General features: G+C 47.0%; 1 protein-coding gene and 1 long non-coding RNA gene across 2 annotated transcripts; one reads left to right on the forward strand and one right to left on the reverse strand.

Moving 5' to 3' along the window:
- Positions 1 to 331: 331 nt before the first annotated feature.
- Positions 332 to 21,503, forward strand: Batf (basic leucine zipper ATF-like transcription factor). The gene is made up of 3 exons (XM_031356042.1): positions 332 to 641; positions 2,904 to 3,008; positions 20,941 to 21,503. Exons 1-3 carry the CDS (start codon positions 579 to 581, stop codon positions 21,148 to 21,150), a joined length of 378 nt encoding a protein of 125 aa, XP_031211902.1. The 5' UTR covers positions 332 to 578; the 3' UTR covers positions 21,151 to 21,503.
- Positions 7,266 to 19,132, reverse strand: LOC116079891. The gene is made up of 2 exons (XR_004114189.1): positions 18,807 to 19,132; positions 7,266 to 9,892 (listed from the first exon to the last, which is right to left on the reverse strand). It is a non-coding gene; the product is annotated as an uncharacterized LOC116079891 (long non-coding RNA).
- Positions 21,504 to 23,235: the final 1,732 nt, after the last annotated feature.

Below are 23,235 nucleotides of genomic sequence, written 5' to 3' on the forward strand. Positions count from 1 at the left end.
ACCCAGAAAGGGTTCCCAGGCTTGTTGCTGTATTTAGGTTTAAAACTCAAGTCCTGTGACCTGCAGGCTCTTTTCTGCTGCTCTCTGCCATGTTGACAGAAGAGAACTTGCTAATTCTGGCTGGGGATTTTCCCTGCCTGGCTGTTTTTCTCCGTTATCTTCATCAATTGAAGAGCCTTTCAAACTGCCGGAAGGTACTGGGGCTTTGTGTATTTTTTTTTTTCTTTCACCTAATTCTGTGGTCTTTTCCCAGATGTGTATTTTCTCTCTAACTACCTTCTAACTTGTTGACATTTCCGCCCACGTGACTTCCAGCTTGAATTACCAGAAACCACAAGAGAGGGCCTGTGCGCAAGCCCCAAAGCAAGCGAGATGTCCCTGTGGGGAGCAGTCCCTCTGCACCCCCAGAGAGAGGAGGACGCAGGGGTCTGTCAGAGGTCGCTGCTGGGCAAGCAGGGGAGGCACCTGTGGAAGGTGGTGTGCTGGTGGCCCCCTAGCAGTCAGGAAGGGGAGCCAGCTAGTGAGAAGATCGCCCAGAGGCATCTGGGACGGTGTGGGAAAGCCCGGAAGATAGAACCATGCCTCACAGCTCCGACAGCAGTGACTCCAGCTTCAGCCGCTCTCCTCTCCCTGGCAAACAGGTACCCTCTTCCCCCTTTACCCTCCACGCATGCCCTGCCTTTTGATTTTTCTGGGGTGGTAGAAGAGGGGCAGGCTCCCCTGTCCTGCCCAGGGAGCTCTGGCGGGGGAAGGAAGTAGCTCGTGGCAGGAGCTCTCTAGCTACACAGAGGTCCAAGTGGTGAAACCTTCGCATCCCATCACAAAAGCCTCCCTTTCCAAGCGGTACCCCTCATCTCTGTCACTTAGGTTCCCACCGTGAAACTTTCTAGGAAGCTGGGGGCAGGGTGAATAGCATAGAGCTTAGAAGTATGGTCAACCATAAACGGAGGAATGTTCCAGTAGATCGCTGCTGCGGGCTCCACCCAAGTCCTAGAGCTGTAGCTTTCCAGGAAGAGCCAAGCGGCAAGACAGAACCGAGGTCAGGGAAGGGAAATATAATAAGCCAAAGCAAGGTAGACCAGAGGAGAAGGGTGGCGAGATCTGCCTGCGGACTGGCTCTGTAGCTAGAACAGCCAGTGGGGAGGGACGCTAAAGCCACAACCTGTTATCTTTTTTTCCCTGTGGCTTCCAGATAGAAGAAAGAAGGTCATGGTCCAGAAGGTGTGTTGGAGACCTTCACTAGTAGCTAATATCATCCCTGAAAAACCAGGGATGGAGGGAAAGATTCTGAGACTCGTAGACTCCTGATTGATACCAAGCCAAGATGTCTCCGTCTGAGAGATGCCTCAGTTGGGATTACCCTTCTCACTTTGCAGTCTCTACCACCTTCTTGGTACCGCTTGCTCTAGAAATTTCTCCTCCTCATCCAGCATAGACCCAAGGATTAAACTATTTTACATCTCATCTTAAAAACTACATTCTTTCCTTATCACACATATTGGGAGGGGCCATAGCTCAGAGGTAGAGTGCTTGCCTCACACACAACCAGGGGGCTGTAAAAAAAAACTGCTACAAACAAAATAAACGTAAACTACCTGACCACCGGCTCTCACATCTGTCACAAGCCCCTCACCAAAAGCCATGCTGGTGACAACCTCAAGAGGGAGATAGTTTCTTGCTCACGATGGCTTCAGAGCAACTCAGACTACCTGGAAGTGGTACCCTGGCCTTCTTAAGAAGGAAATTACTCACAGCTTCCATGGTAACCTTGGCACATTATAGGAGGAGTGCATCCTTGCCCTCTCTAACCCAATGCCTGCTTGCTAGAGTGACCTGGAAAGTTTGAGAAAAGAGGAAAGAGAACGAGAGCCTGACCCAAGGGTCTTTGCCCCTCAGGCCAGCGGAGGTGGGTGGCAGGGTAGGGGTTGAAGAAGGGCTTCTCTTCCCTGACCTTCTATAGGAGATACTTAGAGAGCATCCACAGAGCACATTGTCTCCAAGGCACCTGTCAGTGGCTCACTAAAGCAGGCGACCTGCCCTTCGTAAATGGATGTTTTTGGTAGCTCATTTGCAGCAGGCATCATGTTCAGTACTAGGAAGGCCTCAAGATGGCTGCACAATGAAGGAATGAATAAAAGAGAGATCTGGGGCAGCGCCCTCTGCCTAAGGGTACAGCCCGATGAAATTAGTAGACAAGAGGGAATTCTCAGAACAGATTTAGAATCAGCACCAGAATTTGTCATACCCCTGGACAGCCATGAGCTCAGGGACCAGGGTGGAGAACCTCAGCTTCATACTGTGTAAAATAGAAAAGACTGTACCTGCTCAGAGAGCTGGGGAATTGAATGTCTCTGAAAGCGCTTGTACAGAAGTTGGCACACGGAAGATGCTCAGCAGAGTTCTCAAAGAAAATAGCAAAAGGAACATCAAGGAGGTTCTAGCTCACACACACATATATACATGCACACACATTCACACACACACCTCACATGTGTACATATGTATACACACATGTACACACACCCCACACACAGAGAGAGTGAGGCTAGAGCAGCTCTGGAGAGAGCAGAAGTGATGGGAGAGACCTAGCTGTTTCCCAAAGCAGCCCTTCAGTGGCCTCAATTTCTCTTCACTTTTGAGTAGCTTTTGATCAAAAGAAGACCACAGGGGACCCAAGGGCAGGTAGCAGGGAAGGCTGAAGAAAATGTCTTTGGGTACAGGTCTTTTGTAAATAAGGGGATGGACGGTACAGAAAGAACTGAGGACTGGGAAGGGAGGACAGAAGGAAGGAAGAAAGGAAGGAAGGAAGGAAAGAAGGAAGGAAGAAAACTAATGCCACAATGGCCCATTTTGACTAGAAGAGAGGAATGATCAGACCTACCGTTGTTATCTCTGCATCCTAGGACTCATCTGATGATGTGAGGAAAGTTCAGAGGAGAGAGAAGAATCGCATTGCTGCCCAGAAGAGCCGACAGAGACAGACACAGAAAGCCGACACCCTTCACCTGGTGAGTACCCACACTTCTTACCATGCTCCTGCCCTCAGGCTCTGCTTCCCACACCAGCAGGGCTGTGGGGCCCAGCTTTGATGATTCTGGTGTGGTGGAGCTAAGTACGTGGGGAGAGTAAGTAGAGGGCAAGAGCTGCAGGGGTCGGGTGGGGGAAAGGCTCCTCTCTCCCAGGCATGTATGAAAACATTCAGTAACAGAGAACACACTAGAGACTGAACCTTTCTAGCCAAGGAGAGTGCAAGGGTGGATGTGTGTGGTGTTCATGGGAGGCAGAACCACCTATGTGGAAAGAGACAGCAGAGAGGGTGTCTGTCGTCCGTCCTGAGCCACTGTGAGCGGAACACTGAGGCTGAGAGGAAGTTAGATGTTAAGTGCTTCAGGGATCCCAGTCTTTCAGGGCTGCACCTCTCATCCATCCAGAAGGCAGTGGTCTGCCACCCAAACACACTTGCCTTTCAGGGGAGGAGGCCAATGATGCTGCCCTTATTTTCTTTTATCCCCTGAGCTTCAAGAACGTTCGGTGCTGTGTTGAGATTTCCATTGCTAATGGTCTCTTTAGGGGCTGCTAAAGACAAAATTTCAAAGCATTTACTTGGGACAGTCACCACTCTGGTTGAGTGGCCAATAGTCTCAACCTTTTCTAGCAGGGAGGGGATGAGCTGCAGCCCCACTTGGGAGACCCACAGCCCGGACCAGCAACCCTGAGTCCTGACTGGGCACAATGCTCCCAACCTTCATACCTTTCCTCTTTACAGTCTGCCCCTTTCACTGTGTTCTTGCTCAACTATTCTTTCTTCATTGCATCCTTCTCCCTGACTTTCCTCCTGAAACATTTCCAAACTGCTAATATTCTAGAAATTTCCTTCAATGGTAAAAGTGCAATAAGCACCAAAACCAAATAAGCCAATAATGATCCGATGTTTAGCATGGCAAAGCGCTGTTTTAATCTTACCAGGAATAAGTAATCTGGGGCTGGGGAAATGGCTCAGTGGGTAAAACGCTTGCCGTTCAAGCATGAGGGTCAGAATCCCCAGAACCCACATAACAGTCAAATGGGCAGGAGGCAGAAGTAGATGGATGTCCAGGAATTTGAAGCTAGCATAGTCTACATAGTGAGCTCTAAAATAGCCAGGTCTACATAGAGATCCTCTGTGTTAAAAAAAAAAAAAAATCTGAAAAGCTTAATGTTTGTGGCAGCCTGACAGTGCAATCCCAGCTCGTGGGAGGTAAAGATGAGGAATCTTATAGGACATTGGCTAGCGAGACTAGTCAAACCGGCAAGCCCTGGGCTCAGCAAAAGCCTCCGCCTCAATTCTCAGTACAGACGTTGGAAAGTGATGGTAGAAGATACTAACTCTGGGCTTCACACAAGCATGTGCATGGACACACGCATGCCCACATACAAGCAAATACACGTACACGCCAAGTGCACATACACATGCAACAAAAGAATAAGTCACACGTAGTTCTAGAAGACAGAAGGGGAGGATGACGCCACTTCTTTTAGCTGTAAGGACACTGGGGACAGTTGTCCTGTATGTCCTGTTCTGCCTGGGCTTATGTTCTGTTTGATAGGTTCTTTATATGTGCTCCAGTAAATGCTCACATCATTTTCAGTTGGCAAATATGTATCAAACTAACAAGAAAAAGAATAAGCAGCAGTCAGAACAAACAGACCAACAGTCTGAGTGTTCAGTGTCTGCCCCGGCACTCAAACACTTCGTGATTTCCTCAGGGCTTCAAATCTCATAACATTGTTTTAGGCTGACCTTTTCTACCTGAGTTACAATACAATAAACTCCTTTTGGTTTGTGTGAGAAGACAGGGTCCTACATGGACAAACTCCTATAACCTTTTATGTTTCCAATATTAAATGAAGAAGAAAGCTGAGCTCGGCCTCTCTATGGCAGGGAGCCAGACTTGAACCACCACTCTGCTGTTTGCCGTCTGTGGAACTGGGCCCACATACATTCTTCATGGTCCTTAGACTCAGGGCCCTTATCTATAGAATGGGAAATGTCAAGAACTGCTTATAGAGACAGTGCAGGTGAAAGCTCAATACGGTGTCTGGCATACAGTAAATACTCAAAAGATTCAGGTCAATCCAAATTATAATAGTATAAGAGGTGTGAAAACTGAGATTGGGCAGGCACATATATGTACATACGCATACTTTTATATATAAAAATATACATGTATTTTGCAGTATGTGTATATGTACATATTATATGTGTGCATTGTATGTGTTGTGTGTGTTATGTGTATTGTATGTGTGCACATGTAATTCTCCATATAATCTCAGTGCTGCAAGACTTAACAGCTGTAAGGCTCAGGCATTTGATACCTGAGAATCCCCATAGCTCTCACTCCCAGCAGAAGGTCCCCCAGTGCATGCCCGGTCGCTTTCAATGGCAGAGTGCTGCCTCCCTCTTGACACAGGAAACGTGCCTCCCTGACTCTAGCTGCAGGTTGCCTCCCTGTAAACCCAGCCCCCCGGGCTCTGTTGCCTAACTCTTCTGTGAGTGTATGAGAGACAGATAAGCATGTTGCATATCTGTCTTGTCATCAAGCATGGTTCGCTGATTGCTTTTTAAATGACAGAGGTGGGGAGGAGCCTCCTGTGACAACCGTGTTATAATGTCCCCAGCACTGACTAACTCTGCACATAATGCATTTGTGGTTCTGTTCTAATTATGAGATGTATGTGATGATTTCTAAGACAGAGATATAAACATAAAATAATTAAGATGTAATTTCAACCTAGTCAGAGAAGTCGAATTATCCAATAAATAGAGTTGGGACACCTGGCGAGTCACTTGAAGACACAAGAGGCCAGGTCCTTCATTCCTTATGTAACACACAGATAGTTTAAATATTTTTAAAGGAAACTAAAGAAGTCTTGGGGGGAAATATGAGATTTGAAAATGTATCTTGGCGTAAAATTTTTTCAAATAAGATAAAAAAAATTTTAAAAGGAAATTGATATACAAATATAACTTATACATGCATCAAAAAAATTTGGCTGGCATGGTGTCACAGGCCTTCAATCCTCACATGTGAGAGACAGAGGCAGGTGGATCTCTGAGCTCATGACCAGCCTCATCTACATAGTGAGACCCCCACCTTGAAAAGAGGATGAAGCTTTTCTTTCATTCTTCAAAATATTATATGCAAAATCAAAGGCAAATGGAAAGCCGGGAGGAAATTATCTAGAAAGCTTGTGAGCCAAAAAGGCACATTTACTGCATATGTGGAAACTCCGTGGTGAGGAAAATGATCAATCTCAAAGAAAGACGGCTGTAAAGTGATGGAGAGAGAGAAACAGAGTGTACCTAAGCATGTAAGGACGCGGCAGGCCTCCTCAGGAAAATGCCAGTTAGGGTGAATGTGAGACTTCCCTACCAGGCTGACAGAGGTGACAGATGGAGTTTGCCCTGGAAATGGCCAAGGGAGAGGGAGAGGGAGAGGGAGAGGGAGAGGGAGAGGGAGAGGGAGAGGGAGCATCACATTCCCTTAGCAGGGCAAGTTACCATAACCCCCTAAGACGCAGCTGGGCCAGGCCCACTCAGGTGGCAGGTGCACCTTCCCTGCCTCCCAGCAGTGTGCCGTCTAGGATCTGTTCACACCACAGATGCTGCAGCTCTCTTCACTGCCTCGCTTTGTTTCTCTTGGTTTTTGTTTGGTGGTCCTGGGGATTGAACCCAGGGACTTGTACATGGCTAGGCAGGTGCGCTACTGCTGAATGGCTGGAAATGAGTTAAATATTTATTAGGAGAATGGGGATTGAATGAATGCTATTGGTCCATTTTGAGTGTACTGTTAAATGAGTTGCATTTGAATGTGGAAAAACTGTTGTTTCCTTTTCTAAAAGTTTTTTAAGTTATGGGAGGCGGGGTATGTATACATGAGTGCAGATGACCATAAAAGACAGAAGGGGATATTGATCTCATGGCCATAGGTTCTAGAAACTGAACTCCGGTCCTCTGCAAGAGCAGTAGATGCCCTTAATCACCAAGCCATCTGTCCAGTTCCTCTTTAAAATTTTCTAAATTGCAGATATGTGTTGTTTGCTTGTTTATTTGTTTATTATGGGAGGGAAGTGCACACGTGTGGATGAGTCAGTTCGTGTCCTCCATTGTGTCAGTTCTGGGGATCGAACTGAAGTCATAAGACTTGACAGCAAGCACCTCCACCCACTGAGCCATCTTACCAGTCCCCCATTCCCAGACTCTTAAGAAAAGTGCAAGTGTAGTATCTAGTTTGCTCCAAGCCACACTTTTTAATCTATCTGAGCATAAGCATACAAGCAAGTTTCAAATGGATCACCCAAACTTATTGACGTTATTTCCAAAAACTCACAATGAAGTTGAAATTGCTTGCATTTTTAGTCCTTTTTGTCAATTAGGAGTAGCTAAGATTTGAGCGACTCTAAGCTCCAGGGTACTAGATGAAACGCTCTAAGGAATGGAAAGTCATTTTCCTGTGGCCAGACAGCCTGTTGAGAGTGTAAGCTCTCTGGTATCTTCCAGCATAGGGGGACTTTCAGTCAATGTCCTGGGGAAAAAAAGAACTAAGATCAGTTTAAAAGCATTGCTCTAGAGAAGGCTCCAAGCAGAGGAGGCAGGGCTTGGACATTAGAGTCTCCCAGAGTGTGTTGTCGGTGAGTGATCTCCAGGGTGAACTGAGGCAAGATAGCTTGAGTGCTCACACAGATGTGAAAACTGGAGTATATGGCGCTCCTTTCCATGGAGATGAGGCAGGAGATGGTTGCTCCTGAAGTAATCTCACCACAGTTCAGGACAAGAGATGTCTGTGATATGTAATATCGTGTAAAACAGAAAAATCATGTAAAGTGAGCTGGTGCTGTGAAAAATGAGGACAGTTGGAGGAAAATTAAGTAATTGAGAATTTCCTGAAGATGCTAGCTCCCAGGGCCATGCTGAGGTGGCCTGGGAGACGAGGCTGTGGGTCCTCCAAAATTTCTCTAGTTCTTTGTCTCTGAGAGACCACGTCTGAGGTTTATTAATATAACGAATTGATAGATCTGTAAAATAATAAAACATGAAGGAACGCTCTGCCTAGTTTCACTTTTTATAAAGGCTGACTTACTATAAAAGCCAGTGAATCAGATGCCTCTCTGGCATCTCTATCACTCTGGATTTTTTTAAAAAAAAACATGGTCATTGAACACCTGGCCATGGTCAGGTTCTGTGCATTAAATGTCCTAACAGTGGGGTTGCACTTGATTTCAAAAAGAAAAAATCATTCCATTAATTAATCTGCCAAAGGTTAGACAGCTTGTACTCCAGAGCCCTCCCTTGTGAACATAACATCCATCCTTTTCTGCCTTGCATCTCTTTCTGAGGTTTCGCTTTGTTTCTATTTAAGCAATGCCCTCTGAAATTCTTATTTTTTCCCTGCTCATCTTTAGGCTTGGTCAAGAAAGTAAAGTTCTATCTCCTGCTGTCTGTCTGTCTGTCTATCTGTCTGTCTGTCTCTCTCTACCCCTCTATCTCTATCGGACTGTATGTATGTGGGTATATATAGATCTTTCCCTATATCAATATGTGATATATATGTATATATAATATTTATATACTAGTTTTTAGAAGATTGTCCCATTTTAATATTGTACACAAGAATAACCTTTGGACACAGTACTTCTGATTATAACAGTGTAAAACAAAGTTGATAGCTGAGGACACTGGATGCTGGAGACATGGATATATGAACAGTATGGATGCCATAAAATTAGGGTATTGAACAGACTGTGGTCCACTTATACAATAAAATTTGAGGCTGGCACTAGAAGTGACCATGGAGATCTGTGTGCACAGACTTAGAAAGTTGTCAATGAGGCTGAGTTGAGTTAAACAGGCTGCGAGGACTGTGCAGAGCATCATCTGCTAATGTAAAGCCTGCGGGTTGGGGATGGAAACATAGTCTCCAAAATGCCAACTGGTGGTTACTTCAGAGTGCCTGGGCTTGGGTGGCTTGCCTTTCTCCAGGCGCTCTTTGCAGTTTTATTATGACATATATGTGCTGTTTAAGCAATCAGAAATAGTTGCAGAGTCTTTACAAATCAGCTCTTTTAGTTGGGGGTATAACATGCCAAGGCAATTTACTGCTTCAACTGCTCATCTAAGGATGGTGGGCTGGTCTGTTAGGGCGGGAGACCCCCAAACTTGAAAAGTGCCTGGCTAAACTGGATTGTTGGTACCAGGTCGCAAACCGAAAGCTACCCCATTCAGCAGCTGTCTTCAGGAGGCCCTCCTCATTGTCACCTCCGTGTGGCTCCTGCTTCTCACAGCAGTGGACTGGTCCACAGGATAAAGGTTTCTTTCTGCTTGTCTTTCTATAGTCTCACCACGGGGCCGCATAGTGACTAACAGAGGAAATGTGGCCACACTGTCTTGTTCATAGGATCAAAGAATTAAAAACGGAAACTCAGGGATTTTAGGCCAGCCTGTCATGTTACCAATGAGGAAATCAGTGTTTTTCTTGGGGACACAAAAGGACCCCAAGTTCTTGCCTCCCTACCAGCCTACATCTGTTTTGTGATATTCTTAGTTTTGTTTTTGTTTGGGGTTTTGTTTGTTTGTTTTGTTTTGTTTGTTGTTTTGCTTGCTACCTCTAGCTATCATTTTTCGAAGGGTTAGCCAAGCAGTAGACTGATGGTCAGGATGCTGAAGGGTTAGCCAAGCAGTAGACTGATGGTCAGGATGCTGAAGGGTTAGCCAAGCAGTAGACTGATGGTCAGGATGCTGAAGGGTTAGCCAAGCAGTAGACTGATGGTCAGGATGCTGAAGGGTTAGCCAAGCAGTAGACTGATGGTCAGGATGCTGAAGGGTTAGCCAAGCAGTAGACTGATGGTCAGGATGCTGAAGGGTTAGCCAAGCAGTAGACTGATGGTCAGGACGCTTATACAAGACTCTCATTACTTCTAAAACATTCACTCACAGCAGGAGACCATAAAAGGAATTATGGTGGATAAAGCCTGGATTTATTTATTTATATGTGCATTGATTGGTGTACTGCCTGCATGCTTGTTACAAGGGTGGCAGATCTTCTGGAATTGGAGTTACAGACTATTGTGAGCTGCCATGTGGATGCTGGGGATTGAACTCAGGTCCTCCGTAAGAGCAGCCAGTGCTCTTAACCATTGAGCCATCTCTCCAGCCTAGGCCTAGAGTTTAAAGACCTCTTTAATTAGAAGAGATAAAGACAGAACCCCAAAAAGCTGATGATATTTTTGAAGAATATATTGTCATTAAATTAAATACATGATGATTTAATATACATACTGAGAAAGAAAAACATCTTTTGAAAGAAAAACATCAAGACACCCGTCACTAAGTGGGCAGAAACTATACAGAAAGCTTACACACATTTTTCCTACTCAAATAAAAATAACCTAATTTTCTATTCTGATGACAAAAACAATACACATTGAGACAGGATTTCTCAATCTCAGGGTGATTGACAGTCTGAATCTGATACTTTTTTCTTTTTCCTTGGTATTAAGGACTAAACCTGAGCTCTTATGCATGCTAGGCAAACACTCTACCACTGAACTATAATCCTTCTTTTTCCCCTCTACATTTAAAATTTTGAGACAAGGTATCACAAAGCTACCCAGGCTGGCCTTGAACTCATTGTAGTTAAGAAATCTTCACGAAACTAGTTGGCACAATTGCTTGGGTTAGAAAGCCTGACACTCAGCACTTCTCTGTGCCAGCTCTGGTTGGCATCAGGTCCAGAATGTTACATCAGGAGCTGTAGGCATCTTGGGGCAGGCACTCATTGTAGATTATGCTGTCTACAGGCACCTTGTAACAATTCCTACTTAAAACTGGGGGGTTGACAATGCCCTTTGCCCCACTAATCTCTGAGAAATTCATCCCAGGGGAGAAGAGAGTAAAGCCAGAGCACAGTATGGATGCATCAAGGTGTCATTTCTAGTACTATTTATAACATGGACATTTTTACAGCCATCAGAATGTCCCATACCAGGCAACCATTTCAAGTAAATTGTTGATCATGCACTTGATGAAGTGGCTGTGAAATACAGTACCTGTAACAATGTAACCATCACAAAGTTATAAAAAGGGCAATAGATACATTGTCTTTTCATTAAAGTTGAGCTTCTAGAGAAAGAAGTACACACATTGTTTTAAAAGACAGGATGCTAGTAAGTAGACATGCAAACAGGTGTTAGGAGCTAGGATCATGGGTGTTTTACATCTTAAAAGCTCTTGAAGGCCAGGCATGGTGGTGCTTGCCTTTAATCCCAGCACACAGGAGGCAGAGGCCACACACACAGGATTCTGATTTCAAGGCTAGCCTGGTCTATATAGCAAGTTCCAGGCCATCAGGGGTTCATAGTGAGACCCTATCTCAAATTAATTAATATCTTTAATATAGCTATACTGTGTGTATGCATATATATGTATATACACGCATATACGTGTGTGTGTGTGTGTGTGTGTGTGTGTGTGTGTGTGTGTGTGAATTTAAAGAAGATGGCCAAAGTTGAGAACTCTGAAGGAAACTGAGGGAGAGGCATCGTTGTCAGGTTTTGGTAGAAGATTATAATTTATGTTCTAAGCTGGAGCTCTTTGGGGAATGAAAAAGGAGTCCTAGTAAATATCATACCAGGATAGCAGATGAACTTGAACCATCCCCAGAAAACTTAGGAGCACCAAGGTCAGGAACCTGGATCCCTCACAAGTACAAAGGAAATGATGAAGTTCAAAGCCAAGCAGAGCCAAATTTCTTAGGACCAAAAGGCCATTCCCAGCAACTGAAAGGGCTCAAGTGACACATGAACGTGCCTCCCGTTCATCATGCCTCACATTCCCATTAGCTGGGAGCTCCAGCAGGCTGTGAGGGCAGAGTGTCTCAGCTCCAAGCGCCATCAGCTCAAATGACCCACTCACTCTGCAAGTATTTGCCAGCCTCCTGTGTGTGTGGCCAGCATGGAAGCCTAAGCCCTCTATTTCATGGGCTTTATATTCAGCTGTAGGTCCCGAAATCAAAAACAGGATCTCAGTAGCTACACATCATGAAAAAATGCTTTGATACTGAGGATCAAGTGCAAATCACAGAGGAGGCTGGGAAGAGCTGGGGAAAGGGGGCCTATGGCAGAGACTTGGGGCCAAACGCAACATGAGGCACCAGAAAAGGAAGGTGAAGCCAGAGTTGGAGTGACAGCAATAAATCAGGTACAAGGAAGAGGATGGGAAGTTGGAACACACAAAGATCATTGTGATTCAGGCTGGGGATTGCCCTCAACTTAGACTTTTTTTTTAATAGATCAGCTTTTATTAATTCTTAGACAATTTCATACATATAAGCAGTACACATTGAACACTCTCTGCCCCTACTCTCGCCAACACATTCCCTTCCACGCTGATCCACAACCTCTGATACGTATGTGTCTGTGTGTGTCTGTGTGTGTATATGTATATGTGTATATGTGTGTATATGTGTATGTATGTGTGTATGTGTGTGTATAGTGTGTATGTGTGTATATTGTGTGTATGTGTGTGTGTTGTGTATATTGTGTGTATGTGTGTGTATGTATGCATGTATGGTGTGTGTGATGTGTGTATGTGTGTGTGTTTTAATCCACTGAGTCCAGTTAATGCTGCCCATTGTATTGGTCACTGATCTTGTCAGTGAGTTCATTGGCCACCTCACATTCAGATGAGAGCTTTCTCTACATTAACTGTTGACCACAGCAGACAGATGCTTCTTTCTGGCCAAGGCTGACGAAAGCACTAGTCTGTGGTATAAATATGAACAAGGCAGTTTGATAGCTTGTCATTAATCAGGACAACAGTATCAGGTTACATCCTCTACCCTACCATTCTACCTTCCCTCCAAGCCACTCCTACCCTTTCTCACCTGGCCTAGACCTCCTAAGCCTTGAATTAGAGGGAAGATGTAAAAATTTTCGTCTCTGCTGGGGGAAAAAGCAGAACTCCAACTGGGACATTGATTGGTCTGCTCGGCCCATGCAGAAGCCAGCCTTGACACACAAATCAACAGGGTGTCTTGTCACTTGTGAGAAAGAACTATGCCCTTCTGTCTGTGGGTTCTTGAGAACTCTAAGGTCAAGGCTTCACCCCAAGGCCCCTTCCACGGGATCTGCTTGAGCCTCCTTGGCTTGGTCTGCTTGGGGAAAGTCAAGTCAAAGTTGAGGCTGTGCTACTCTCTATATGGCTGGGCCTGTTGAAAAATGAACCTCTTAGATTCTTTGGTAACTGCCCCGAGTTACAAAGCAGCTGGAATGTTGGGTTAAACACTCATCTGCTAGCGTCGCAGATGTCACAGGCCTACTGAGTAGACACCTTCACAGGCATTTGTCACATTCCAAGCTGGCAAGCAAGTAACATGATTTTGTTGAGCATTTACTTTGTGCTGTCTCTGCCCCATCACTGAAGACCAAGGCATGAAGACAATGGCAGCTTCCTTTTCTGCCCTGGAGGAGCTCACCAATCCAAAGGGACCCAAGTGTGAGTTTCACACAGATCCCACCCCTTGCCTTTCTATCCTAAGAGCCAGGGGTGCTGGGGCCAGGACAGTGCTCATGGGGTAAATGCGCTTGTAGCACAGCCTGCTGACATTTGTTCAATCCCTTGAACTCCGAGAACTGACTCCGGAAAGGTGATCTTTGACCTCCAAAGGTCTGCCACAGGCCATTCAGGTCTGCCCTCACACACACATCATGCACACACGTAATAACAAATAAGTTTAACCTTTAAGAGCTGTTCCAAACTCTGCTTTCACCACTAATCTATTATGTGGAAATTTCAAAATATTCTAGAAAAATTTTAACTTAGAAATTTTCATTCAACTCCTATGAAAATATATATTTAACATAGCCAGGTGATGGCACATACTTTTAGTCCCAGCACTCAGGAGACAGAGGCAGGCCTGGTCTACAGAGTGAGTTCCAGGACAACAAAAGCTATACAGAGAAAACCTGTCTTGAAAAAAAACAAAACAAAACAAAGAAAGAAAGAAAAAGTAAAAAATATATTTAATGATATAAAACATGAAGCTGGGTAGTGGTGGCATACACCTTTAATCCCAGCACTTGGGAAGTAGAGGCAGGCAGATTTCTGAGTTCGAAGCCAGCCTGGTCTACAGAGTGAGTTCCAGGACAGCCAGGGCTACACAGAGAAACCCTGTCTCAAAAAGCCAAAAAAAGAAAGAAAGAAATTTAGTAATTAATTATGCTATTATACTCTTTAAGAGTCTGCAGTGAATATGATTCACAAAATAGCTAAGCACTGGGAAGTATTTTTAAAATCTTGATGCTTACGCCCCGTAGGGAACAATGAAATTGGGGCTTCTAAGGGACAGAGGTGAGTCTAGACAGTGTAGAGTCTGCATGTGTGCTTGGTAGATCAAGGTGCTTGTTAATCACACAGCCTGAAAAGTACTTTGTCCAAAAAAATGAAATAGTGCAAAGCTGAAAGTGACTTCAGGACAGGGACAGGGCAGGGATGCAGAGAGACCTTCCCAAGCCCCTGACCTTGGAGATGATGTGGGAATCAAGGCAGAGGCTGGGATGGCCTGGGGAAAGTGACCAATGGCAGAGACTCTGGGCCAAAAGAAACCGGAGGCATCAGAAATGGATTAGGAGCCCCAGGCTGAAGTCCTTAGGAACACGCAGCACAATGTGCGGAGGCCACAGCGGTCCTCAACCTGTGCGCTGTGACCGCACGGATCAGATAGCCTGCATATCGGATGTTTACATTACGATTTATAACAGTAGCAAAATTACAGTTATGAAGTAGCAATGGAAATAATGTCATGGTTGGGGGGTCACTACAACTTGAGGAACTGTATTAAAGGGTTGTAGCATTTGGAAGGTTGAGAACCATTCATGTGGAATGAGTTGATATAGTTATGTATACCTCCAGGTCCTCTGTCCCAGCACCTCATGGTTGGCAGACATTTCAAGCCTCTGCTCTTTGTTTTTCCATATTGGGCTTCCTGTGGTACCCCTCCTTCATAACAAGCCATCCATCAAGATTTCCGTAAACTGCAAGTAATGAAGAGACCATCGAGGGGTGGCACCAGCAAGCCTCACTTTCCTTTTCTCACAGACCAAGAAGCTCAAAAAAGGAAAGAGCGGATTAGAAGCAGGAGAAACAAAGTCCTCTGTCTCTGTCACTGTCACCCGCTCAGCTTTCCTCTCGAGGCTGCAATATGGCTGCCGATCCTCCAGGCCTCACTCTGTGGAGGAGGATGGATTCGGCTTTGCCCAGCAGCTCTACCATGTAAGAAAAGAGAAACCCTGTCCCTGTGCCTCTATCTACATATCATCAGTTATAATTATGTCACACACATACACACACTCACACTTAGCCCCAGGTGCAAGGAAGCTGGGTGTTTGAGTCTCTCTAGCTGAAAGCAGTAGGGTGTTTGGGGAGGACACTGAGTGAGCCAACCCATGGAAAAATGAGGCCCAGGTGACATCCTTCCAATGCTGTAACCACAGACAGGATGGCAAGAGAATGACTGGTGTGTCTGACCAGCTACTGATTGCCAGGAGCTGAATGAAGGTGGAAATCCAATGTGTGGTGGTGACTCCTCTCCATGAAAGGCAATGGTGACAGATGGAGGCCCGGTCCTCCCTCTCCTGGGGAGCAAGCCCACCTCTCTGTTGGAAACCTTTGTCAATTACTGTGGGCTCTACTTGCCACATGTACTTGATGTCTAGCACATGGTGGCACCAACTCCAAATGCCATGTGAGTTGGAAGGTCACCATGCCAATGACAGCATACATATTCCTTTGGGCAGGGAAAAGGCACGAAGGTTCTTTCAACCTCTGGAAATGGTTATTAGAAAATGCAGGAAGGTGGGGCTGCAACTATAGCTCAGTAGTTAAGAGCAAAGGCTGCTCTTTCAGATGGACCCAGCACCCACACAATTGTTCACAACCATCTGTAACTCCAGTTCCAGGGAGTCCAATACCTTCTTCTGGCCTCCACAGGCACCAGGCACATGTATGATGTACCGACATACAAGCATGCCAATGTGCCCATAAAATACAATAATTTTTTTTTTTTTTTAAAGAAAATGCAGGAAGGTCAAAGCACTCAAGAGCTGGCCATGTGCAGAGCTGAGCAGAGCCAAGCAGAGCCATAGGGCATATGTCTGGGGAGTTCCTGCTGAGCTCCCCCTGATGAGCTCAGGCTGGACCCCAGCCAGGAGGTGCCAGCTGCTCCCAATCTCTCTCCAGCTCAGCTGCCCGGGGTTGAGGGACCAGCCTGGGGATTCCCCAGTCACTCAGGAGCTCTGAGTGACCTCTTCTTCAGCCCCTCCAACAGGGGATTCCCCAGAATGTTCCCACACCTCAGGAAGCCTCCTCCTTAGTCACCCCCAGCTCTTGATAGATAGAAGTGGCATCAGGTGACCCTACAGGTGAGGGAGGGGGAGCTGGGAACATTAGCTTTTGGATTAGCATGAGGCAGGGAAACTGAGAGGTTGGACAGCGAACCGAGCCTGAAATAATCCAAGCTCACAAGCTCCCAAGGCAGGAGGCAAAGGGCAGGTGTTTGTGCTGCACCCTACAAGCTGTGTGTTCTCCCAACATGTTGCTTAACTTCTCTAGGCCTCAGTTTCCCCTCTTTTGTAAAAGGGAGGTGCTATGCAGTGGTGTTACAGAGATTAAATAGGATGATAGCTATAAAATACATAAAAGGGTGGGTCGTGGGCCACACTCCTTTAACTCCGGCACTCAGGAGGCAGAGGCAGGCTGATTTCTGTGAGCTTAGGATCACCCTGGTCTACAGAGTCAGTTCTAGTCCAGTTAATAAGACTCCATAATAAGACTCTCAAAAAAGAAAAGAAAAGAGGGGCTGGAGAGATGGCTCAGAGGATAAGAGCACCGACTGCTCTTCCGGAGGTCCTGGGTTCAATTCCCAGCAACCACATGGTGGCTCACAACCATCTGTAATGGGTTCTAATGCATTCTTCTGGTGTGTGTCTGAAGACAGCTACAGTGTACGCATATAAATAAAAATAAATAAATCTTTTTTAAAAAGAAGAGAAAAGAAAAGAAATATATGTATGCTATATATGCACACCTATTTAAATTGTGGTGCCAGACACACACATAGGCACATGCACAAAAATATCAAAGGCTGGGAGACTACAGGCTCTAGTCTACTAATATGTTTAGGTAGCCAATTTGGAATCTAAAATATTGGAAAATTCAAGGGGAAACTGGAGACACCCCCATTCCTGTGGCCATCAGCATTAGCTGCCTGACGGTAGCCCTGTGTATCCTAGAACAGCTGAATGGCAAGCTTAGCCTAGATCTAGTTAGTTAGAACCTGTCATCAACGTTGCTAGTGCTCCCTGGAGGACCCAATGTCAGAAATGTCAGGCTCAATTGGAGGATCATTTTGGACTAGTCATCTTGTCTTCAGGCGAAACAACCTATATTCAACAGGAAAAGGGAGTCCTCCTGGGGCCATCTAGCCAAGACCACCAGTGATCACCACTGTCATGAAGCCAGGCTTGGCTCATGTTGAAAGATGGAGCTCTCAATGGAGGGCTCTTCCAGGGTGGCAGATGGAAGTAGGCAATTCTGTGGCTTCAGGAAAGTGGCCAACTCAGCCAGAGGTATTATGTGATGTTGTACTGCTATCCCTTGGAAGGGTACAGGGGCCACATGGGGCTGAGGACTTCTCCATGCTCCTAGGGGACCCCAGCTTACTCCTATAGTCAGACCCTCAATACAGGATAGGCAGAAGGGAGGAATCCAATGGGAGCCCAGATCTTCCTGTCTGTGGGTCTTTGGATCCAGCATTTGAAGCTTTTGTGCTTCTGAGGAGACTCGTGTGAGGGGGACCACAGCTCCTTCTCATAGCTGCTGCCACCCGCCTGCAGGCATTTTAGGAACCCAGGCAGTATGGTTTTGCTCCAGGTCTCAATTGGCTTCCTTGGTAGGATGGCCATACTGACTGCAGCCGGGCTGTTGTGAGAACCCTGATGGGCCTAGCCACATTCTGAAAGGTGAAGAGAGCAGGCTAAGGTGGAGCCACGAGGGAGGCAGGCTCACTTGATCTCCACACTGCCTGGTAGAAGGAAATTTCCTTTACACCCCCCCTCACTCCTCTCCCTCACTGAATTCGGTCCCTTACCACACCGGGAAGTTGGGGAGGGGAGTATAGTCATTGTCTTTGTGGATAAACGCTGCCCCTAACTGTCCCTTTAGCTATATGAGTCCTCTCCGGGGGCCCTGCTGCGCTCTGCCGCGTAGAGGGATGGGGCCCAGAGCAGCTACTTCCTCCTGCAAGTCATTCTTTCTCTAGGGAGTGGCCAGTGTGTGCAAGGCCTGGAGCATACAAACATTTCTCTTGCAAGCCGCTGTCTGGCTTGAAGAGATAAAGACAAACTTTGCCTCCTGGTTAGAGGCAGCAGGCAGTGGTTAGTCAGGTCTGCCCCAGCGTGGGCTTTGGCATCTATAGGCCCAGGAGGTGACAGGAGAAAGCCGGCGGGAGCTCCGCAGAGCCTGCTTAGTGACTTGTCCCCGCAAGTCACTTCCCGAAAACTAGGCCTGCCTCTAGGCGGGGAGACGATCGGAGCCCGCCCACCCAGACAGTCCCTCCTTGCTGCCTTGGGGTTTGCCCAGGCTCTTCGGAGCACGGAACTTACAGTAAATGCTGTAACCAGTGGAAACTCTCAGAGGGGGCGAGGGAAGGGCCAGGACTCCGGGCCCCAGTTCCCGTCTTAGCATACCGCCCCACCAGGTTCATTTCGCCCACCTTTCGGTAAAGGGGTGCCGTCTTCCTGGTAAAGGGCTGACCTCTGGGATGTGCCAGAAAACAAAAACCGGTGAAATGCCCAGCTGGTCGCAGCCTGCAGGAGCAGCAGCCCCGGACTGAGCATCCAGCATTCGGCTTCCCTCACCCCACTCTAGAGATGGGGTTTCCTTTGCACCAGACTAGGGGCCTTGATTAGCTCAGAAAGCATTCAGGATGTCGCTGAGGCTGAGCACCCTCACATTTGACCTTCAAAAGAAATAGAAGCTGCCTTGGTGAGCAATGCCAGGGTCCTCTGCTCCTCCGTAACTTAAAAAGGACCCCCCCCCCCCCCCCCCCCGGCTGTACTGGGTTTCAGTGATTGGCAGTTTAACTGATAAATCCCATTGCTCCTTAGTCTGCAGCTCACTCTCCTGCTGGATCATTTAGGGCAAATTTTAAATGTCAAGTTATCATACATCTACTAACCGCTGTACTTTTAAGTCAACATTCTCATGCCAACAATTGATGTTATCAGCCAGTCAGTCAACAAATATTTAAGTTCATTTGGCACTTAAACAGGCATTCAATACATGCTTAAATAAATAAAGCAGGCTTTAATTATTTGTATCATATTCAACTAGGGTTTCCAAACTTGCCTGGTCATTTAAAACGACCTAAGACACATGTTAAAAGCTCAGATTTCCAGAACTGAGGTGTTGACTTAGTTGGTAAAGTGCTAAAGGAGGACCGGAGTTCTGCTCTCTAGCACCCACATAAAAAGCGGGGTGAAAGAGTGCTTGCCTGGAATCTGGGCAATGGTGAGACTGGAGGCACATCCCTGGAAGCCTGTGGACTGACCACTGGCAGTTCCAGGTCAAAGAGACACCCTCTCTCAAGCAAAGTGTGGAAGGTGCCTGTGGGAGATGTTCTTCTGACCTCCGTGTGTGTGCCACACATGTGTGCACCTGCACCCATACACGTGTGCACACAAACACACATGGAAAAGAAAAGCCCAGATTCTAGAGTCCAAATTTCTCCCCAAATCTCAGCTCTGCAGAAGAGCTGCCTGCAAGCTTCTGAGCTGAAATACTGCCTCTCTCCAGTACCCGTTGCCTCTCAGGAGAGTTGGGGAGGCCCCAGGACTTAGCAAGGTTCTGTTTATTCAGGTCCGAGAACCCCATTGTCTGGAGAAGCTATTGTTTCTCAGCAACTACTATGTACCAGCGCTGTGGTGGCTGGTAAATGACACAGTCCCTACAACACTAGATGTTTCAGGACCAAATGCTTATTGCCTTTACCCTGACACAGAGGTCAGGGCTCCTCCTTGTTTGAAGTTTCACTCTCTATGGTTTTAGTTATCCACTGTCAACTGTGGTCTGAGGATACTGAGTGGAAAGTTCCAGAAATAAACAACTCATAAGTTTTAAATAACTCAGACTATAGTATATTGTCGTAAATGTTCCATGCTGTGATTATTTATCGATAATCTCTTCCGATGTTTATAAACTTCATCATAGATTTACATGTATAGGGAAGCACATTGTGTCTTCTGGGTATGGTCCAAGGCTTGGAACAGGGTTGCAAAACCCACAGTTGTGAGCAGGAGGGAGCAGAATAGAATGCCAAGTCCATCGTAGATCCTCAGTACTCAGAAAGGCTGTGAGCATCCTAGCCTGAGCGAAGCAGGCGGTTCGTGTGAGACAAACGCAGACACAAGGCACTTGGTGTGTGTTGGGGAGTAAGAGGCAGAAAATGCTTCACAAACTGCTTTCCATTCCCTCCGGGGCTGGCCTGATGGTATATGCTTACCACACTCATCCCAGAAGCCTGTGTGTGCACGTGCACACGCACACTCGCGCACACACATACACCTGGGCAAGGTTTTCTGAGGTTTGTCCCCACCAAATCTGTATGTGTGTTTGGTCTCTAGTGAAGCAACAGTGTTGAGGGGTCCACATGGGTCAACCTAATATTTACATCCTTACATATAGGTGCCCCCATACAAATCTATGTGTATGTGTGCACACACCTTCATGCCCTCTTCATGCTGTGCTGATGGAAAACTTTAGCCCCTCGTGTACCACCTTCTCTCCCCACCAACCTTCCCATCCCCCAGCCCCCAACACTAGTCATCATGCCGATTGTCTCTTTACAGGAGAGTGAGGACCTGGAGAAACAGAACGCTGCTCTGCGCAAAGAGATCAAACAGCTCACCGAGGAGCTCAAGTACTTCACATCGGTGCTCACCACCCACGAGCCCCTGTGCTCCGTGCTGGCCAGTGGCACTCCCTCACCCCCCGAGGTGGTATACGGCGCCCATGCCTTCCACCAGCCTCACATCAGCTCGCCACGCTTCCAGCCCTGAGCTTCCGGACAAGAAGAGAACAAACAAAGCCTTGGTCGAGGCTACCCCCATGGTCCTTTGGAGGGGCACGCAAACTGAGGCCGGGCTGCCCTCCTACCTCTACCCAGAGGCCCAGTGGCAGAGGCCTGGACAAGTATTGAACACAAGCACTGTAGTGGTCAGAGGGACTTAAGGCCTCCCAGGAAAGTACAGTCACTGTATTGGACTCTCCCAGGGAAGTCGAGCCAATGTACTGGACCAGGAAAATGACAAGACAACTACAGAGTGTCGTGGATGATGCCCAAGATGCACAGCACAGAGGGAGGAGGGCAGGGAATGGATAGTTTTCTAAATAAATACTTTCTAAGAAACCAGCCCTGGAAAGCAGCTTCCCTCACAGCCCCCATCAGTATCCTGCTAACTACTTGCTCTTTTTTTTTTTAAAGATTTATTTTATTTATTTTATGTGTTATGAATACACTGTAGCTATACAGATGGCCATGAGCCATTATGTGTGTGGCTGCTGGGAATTGGAACTCAGGACCTCTGCCAGCCCCGCTCGCTCTGGCGTAATTCACTGTAGCTGTCTTCAAATGCACCAGAAGAGGGCATCAGATCTCATTACGGGTGGTTGTGAGCCACCATGTGGTTGCTGGGATCCAAACTCAGGACCTTCAGAAAAGCAGTCAGTGCTCTTACCCTCTGAGCCATCTCACCAGCCCCCTAACTACTTGCTCCTGATTTGACACTTGGTTTTCCTTCTTGGCTTCAGGGAGCTCTTCTAGACTCTAAGAATTCCACTTAGACGTCTGCTCCATGTTTTGTTCCCTGTTTGAGAAGCTGGTCTCTTCAAATCATCTTCAACCTCTAGAGATCTCCCTCACACTCCGCCGTAGGCCTGCTCAGTGTGACCTCTCCAACCTTGCCTCTTGCCCCAAGCTTTCTCTAAATGATGGGGTTGGTCACTCTATGATTAGAGAAAGGGCTGTGGAGGACAAGTCAGGGGGATCTCAGTTCCTCCCATTTATACACCTTCCTGGCTGGCTGCTCCATAGAATCCAATCTCGAGGATGCCGTGGACCAGGTTCCATGCCAGGAATATGAGTAACACAAAGGCAGTGCCTCCCATTCAAGGCCATAGGTAGCCCTTTGCCATGCCCTGCCAAAGACGCCCTTAGAAAATAGGTGGCTGCCACCTGTGTACCGAGTGTCCCAAGGTTGAGTAGCTCAGGGCTGTGTTCAGTTTGGACAGGTCTGGTTAGAGCTGGTGTTCGTCATTTCCCTTTGATGTCCACCTGTTTCTCAGAAGTCCCCAGGCCATCCGTCTGTTGGTCTTCATGTTATATCTTTACCCACAGCACTGCCCAGGAGCAGGAACAGCTGTCTCCTCCAAGGCTGCTTCGGAGCCTATCCATCCTATCCATCTCCACAATCTCCACAGTCACCAATGAGGTAGATTGCACAGGTCCAGGCTTCTGTTGTAGGCCCAGCCCGTAGTCCCTCAGAATAGCAGAATCAGTAGAGGCCACCTTCAACTGCCACGCTCTCCTGAAGGGGAAGGAGTCAGCCTTGTGCTTGTTAGCAAGTCCTGGCCTGTTGTTGGCCGGTGGCTCTGGCTCCCTGGAGGCTTCATTTTGGTGGTCCCTGCCCAGGTGTCTCTTACCCTCTGGGATGAGGGCAGTATTGAGCTGATGTGAGCATTAAACCTCATAGAGGGCTGACAAGCCTGCCTGTGGCTTCCTTGTGACCTGTCTATGAGAGGATCTCATAGCAATCACCGTGGTGGAGACAGAGCGGGCTCTCGTCTTTGAAGCCATTGCTTCTGCATGCCCCAGAGTAGGGCTAGGCTGAGCCTGATTCAGAGGCTTGGGAAACTGCTCAGGACACCTCCATGGAGCATTCCCTTTTCCTTCAATGCCATCTCTGGAATCCTAATCTTTGGTCTCCCAACAAAACAGCCAACTGGATCTTCCCCCTTCCAGAGCAGAGGCTCTATGTGTCTGGGATCTGTGATGGAGAGCAGCCTTCAGGATTTGGGGGTCCTGGCCCTCTCTTTCCCACCCAGCAGCCCCAGTATGAAGCCACTCACTTCAGGTATCCCTTGTG

Source organism: Mastomys coucha, unplaced genomic scaffold (genome assembly GCF_008632895.1).
Source record: "Mastomys coucha isolate ucsf_1 unplaced genomic scaffold, UCSF_Mcou_1 pScaffold6, whole genome shotgun sequence".
Lineage (NCBI taxonomy): Eukaryota > Metazoa > Chordata > Mammalia > Rodentia > Muridae > Mastomys > Mastomys coucha.

Coding starts and splice junctions, on each gene's coding strand:
- Batf (XM_031356042.1), top strand. CDS start 579: ATGCCTCACAGCTCCGACAGCAGTGACTCCAGCTTCAGCCGCTCTCCT. Junction 642..2,903: donor CTCCTCTCCCTGGCAAACAG/GTACCCTCTTCC, acceptor TCTGCATCCTAG/GACTCATCTGATGATGTGAG. Junction 3,009..20,940: donor AAGCCGACACCCTTCACCTG/GTGAGTACCCAC, acceptor GTCTCTTTACAG/GAGAGTGAGGACCTGGAGAA.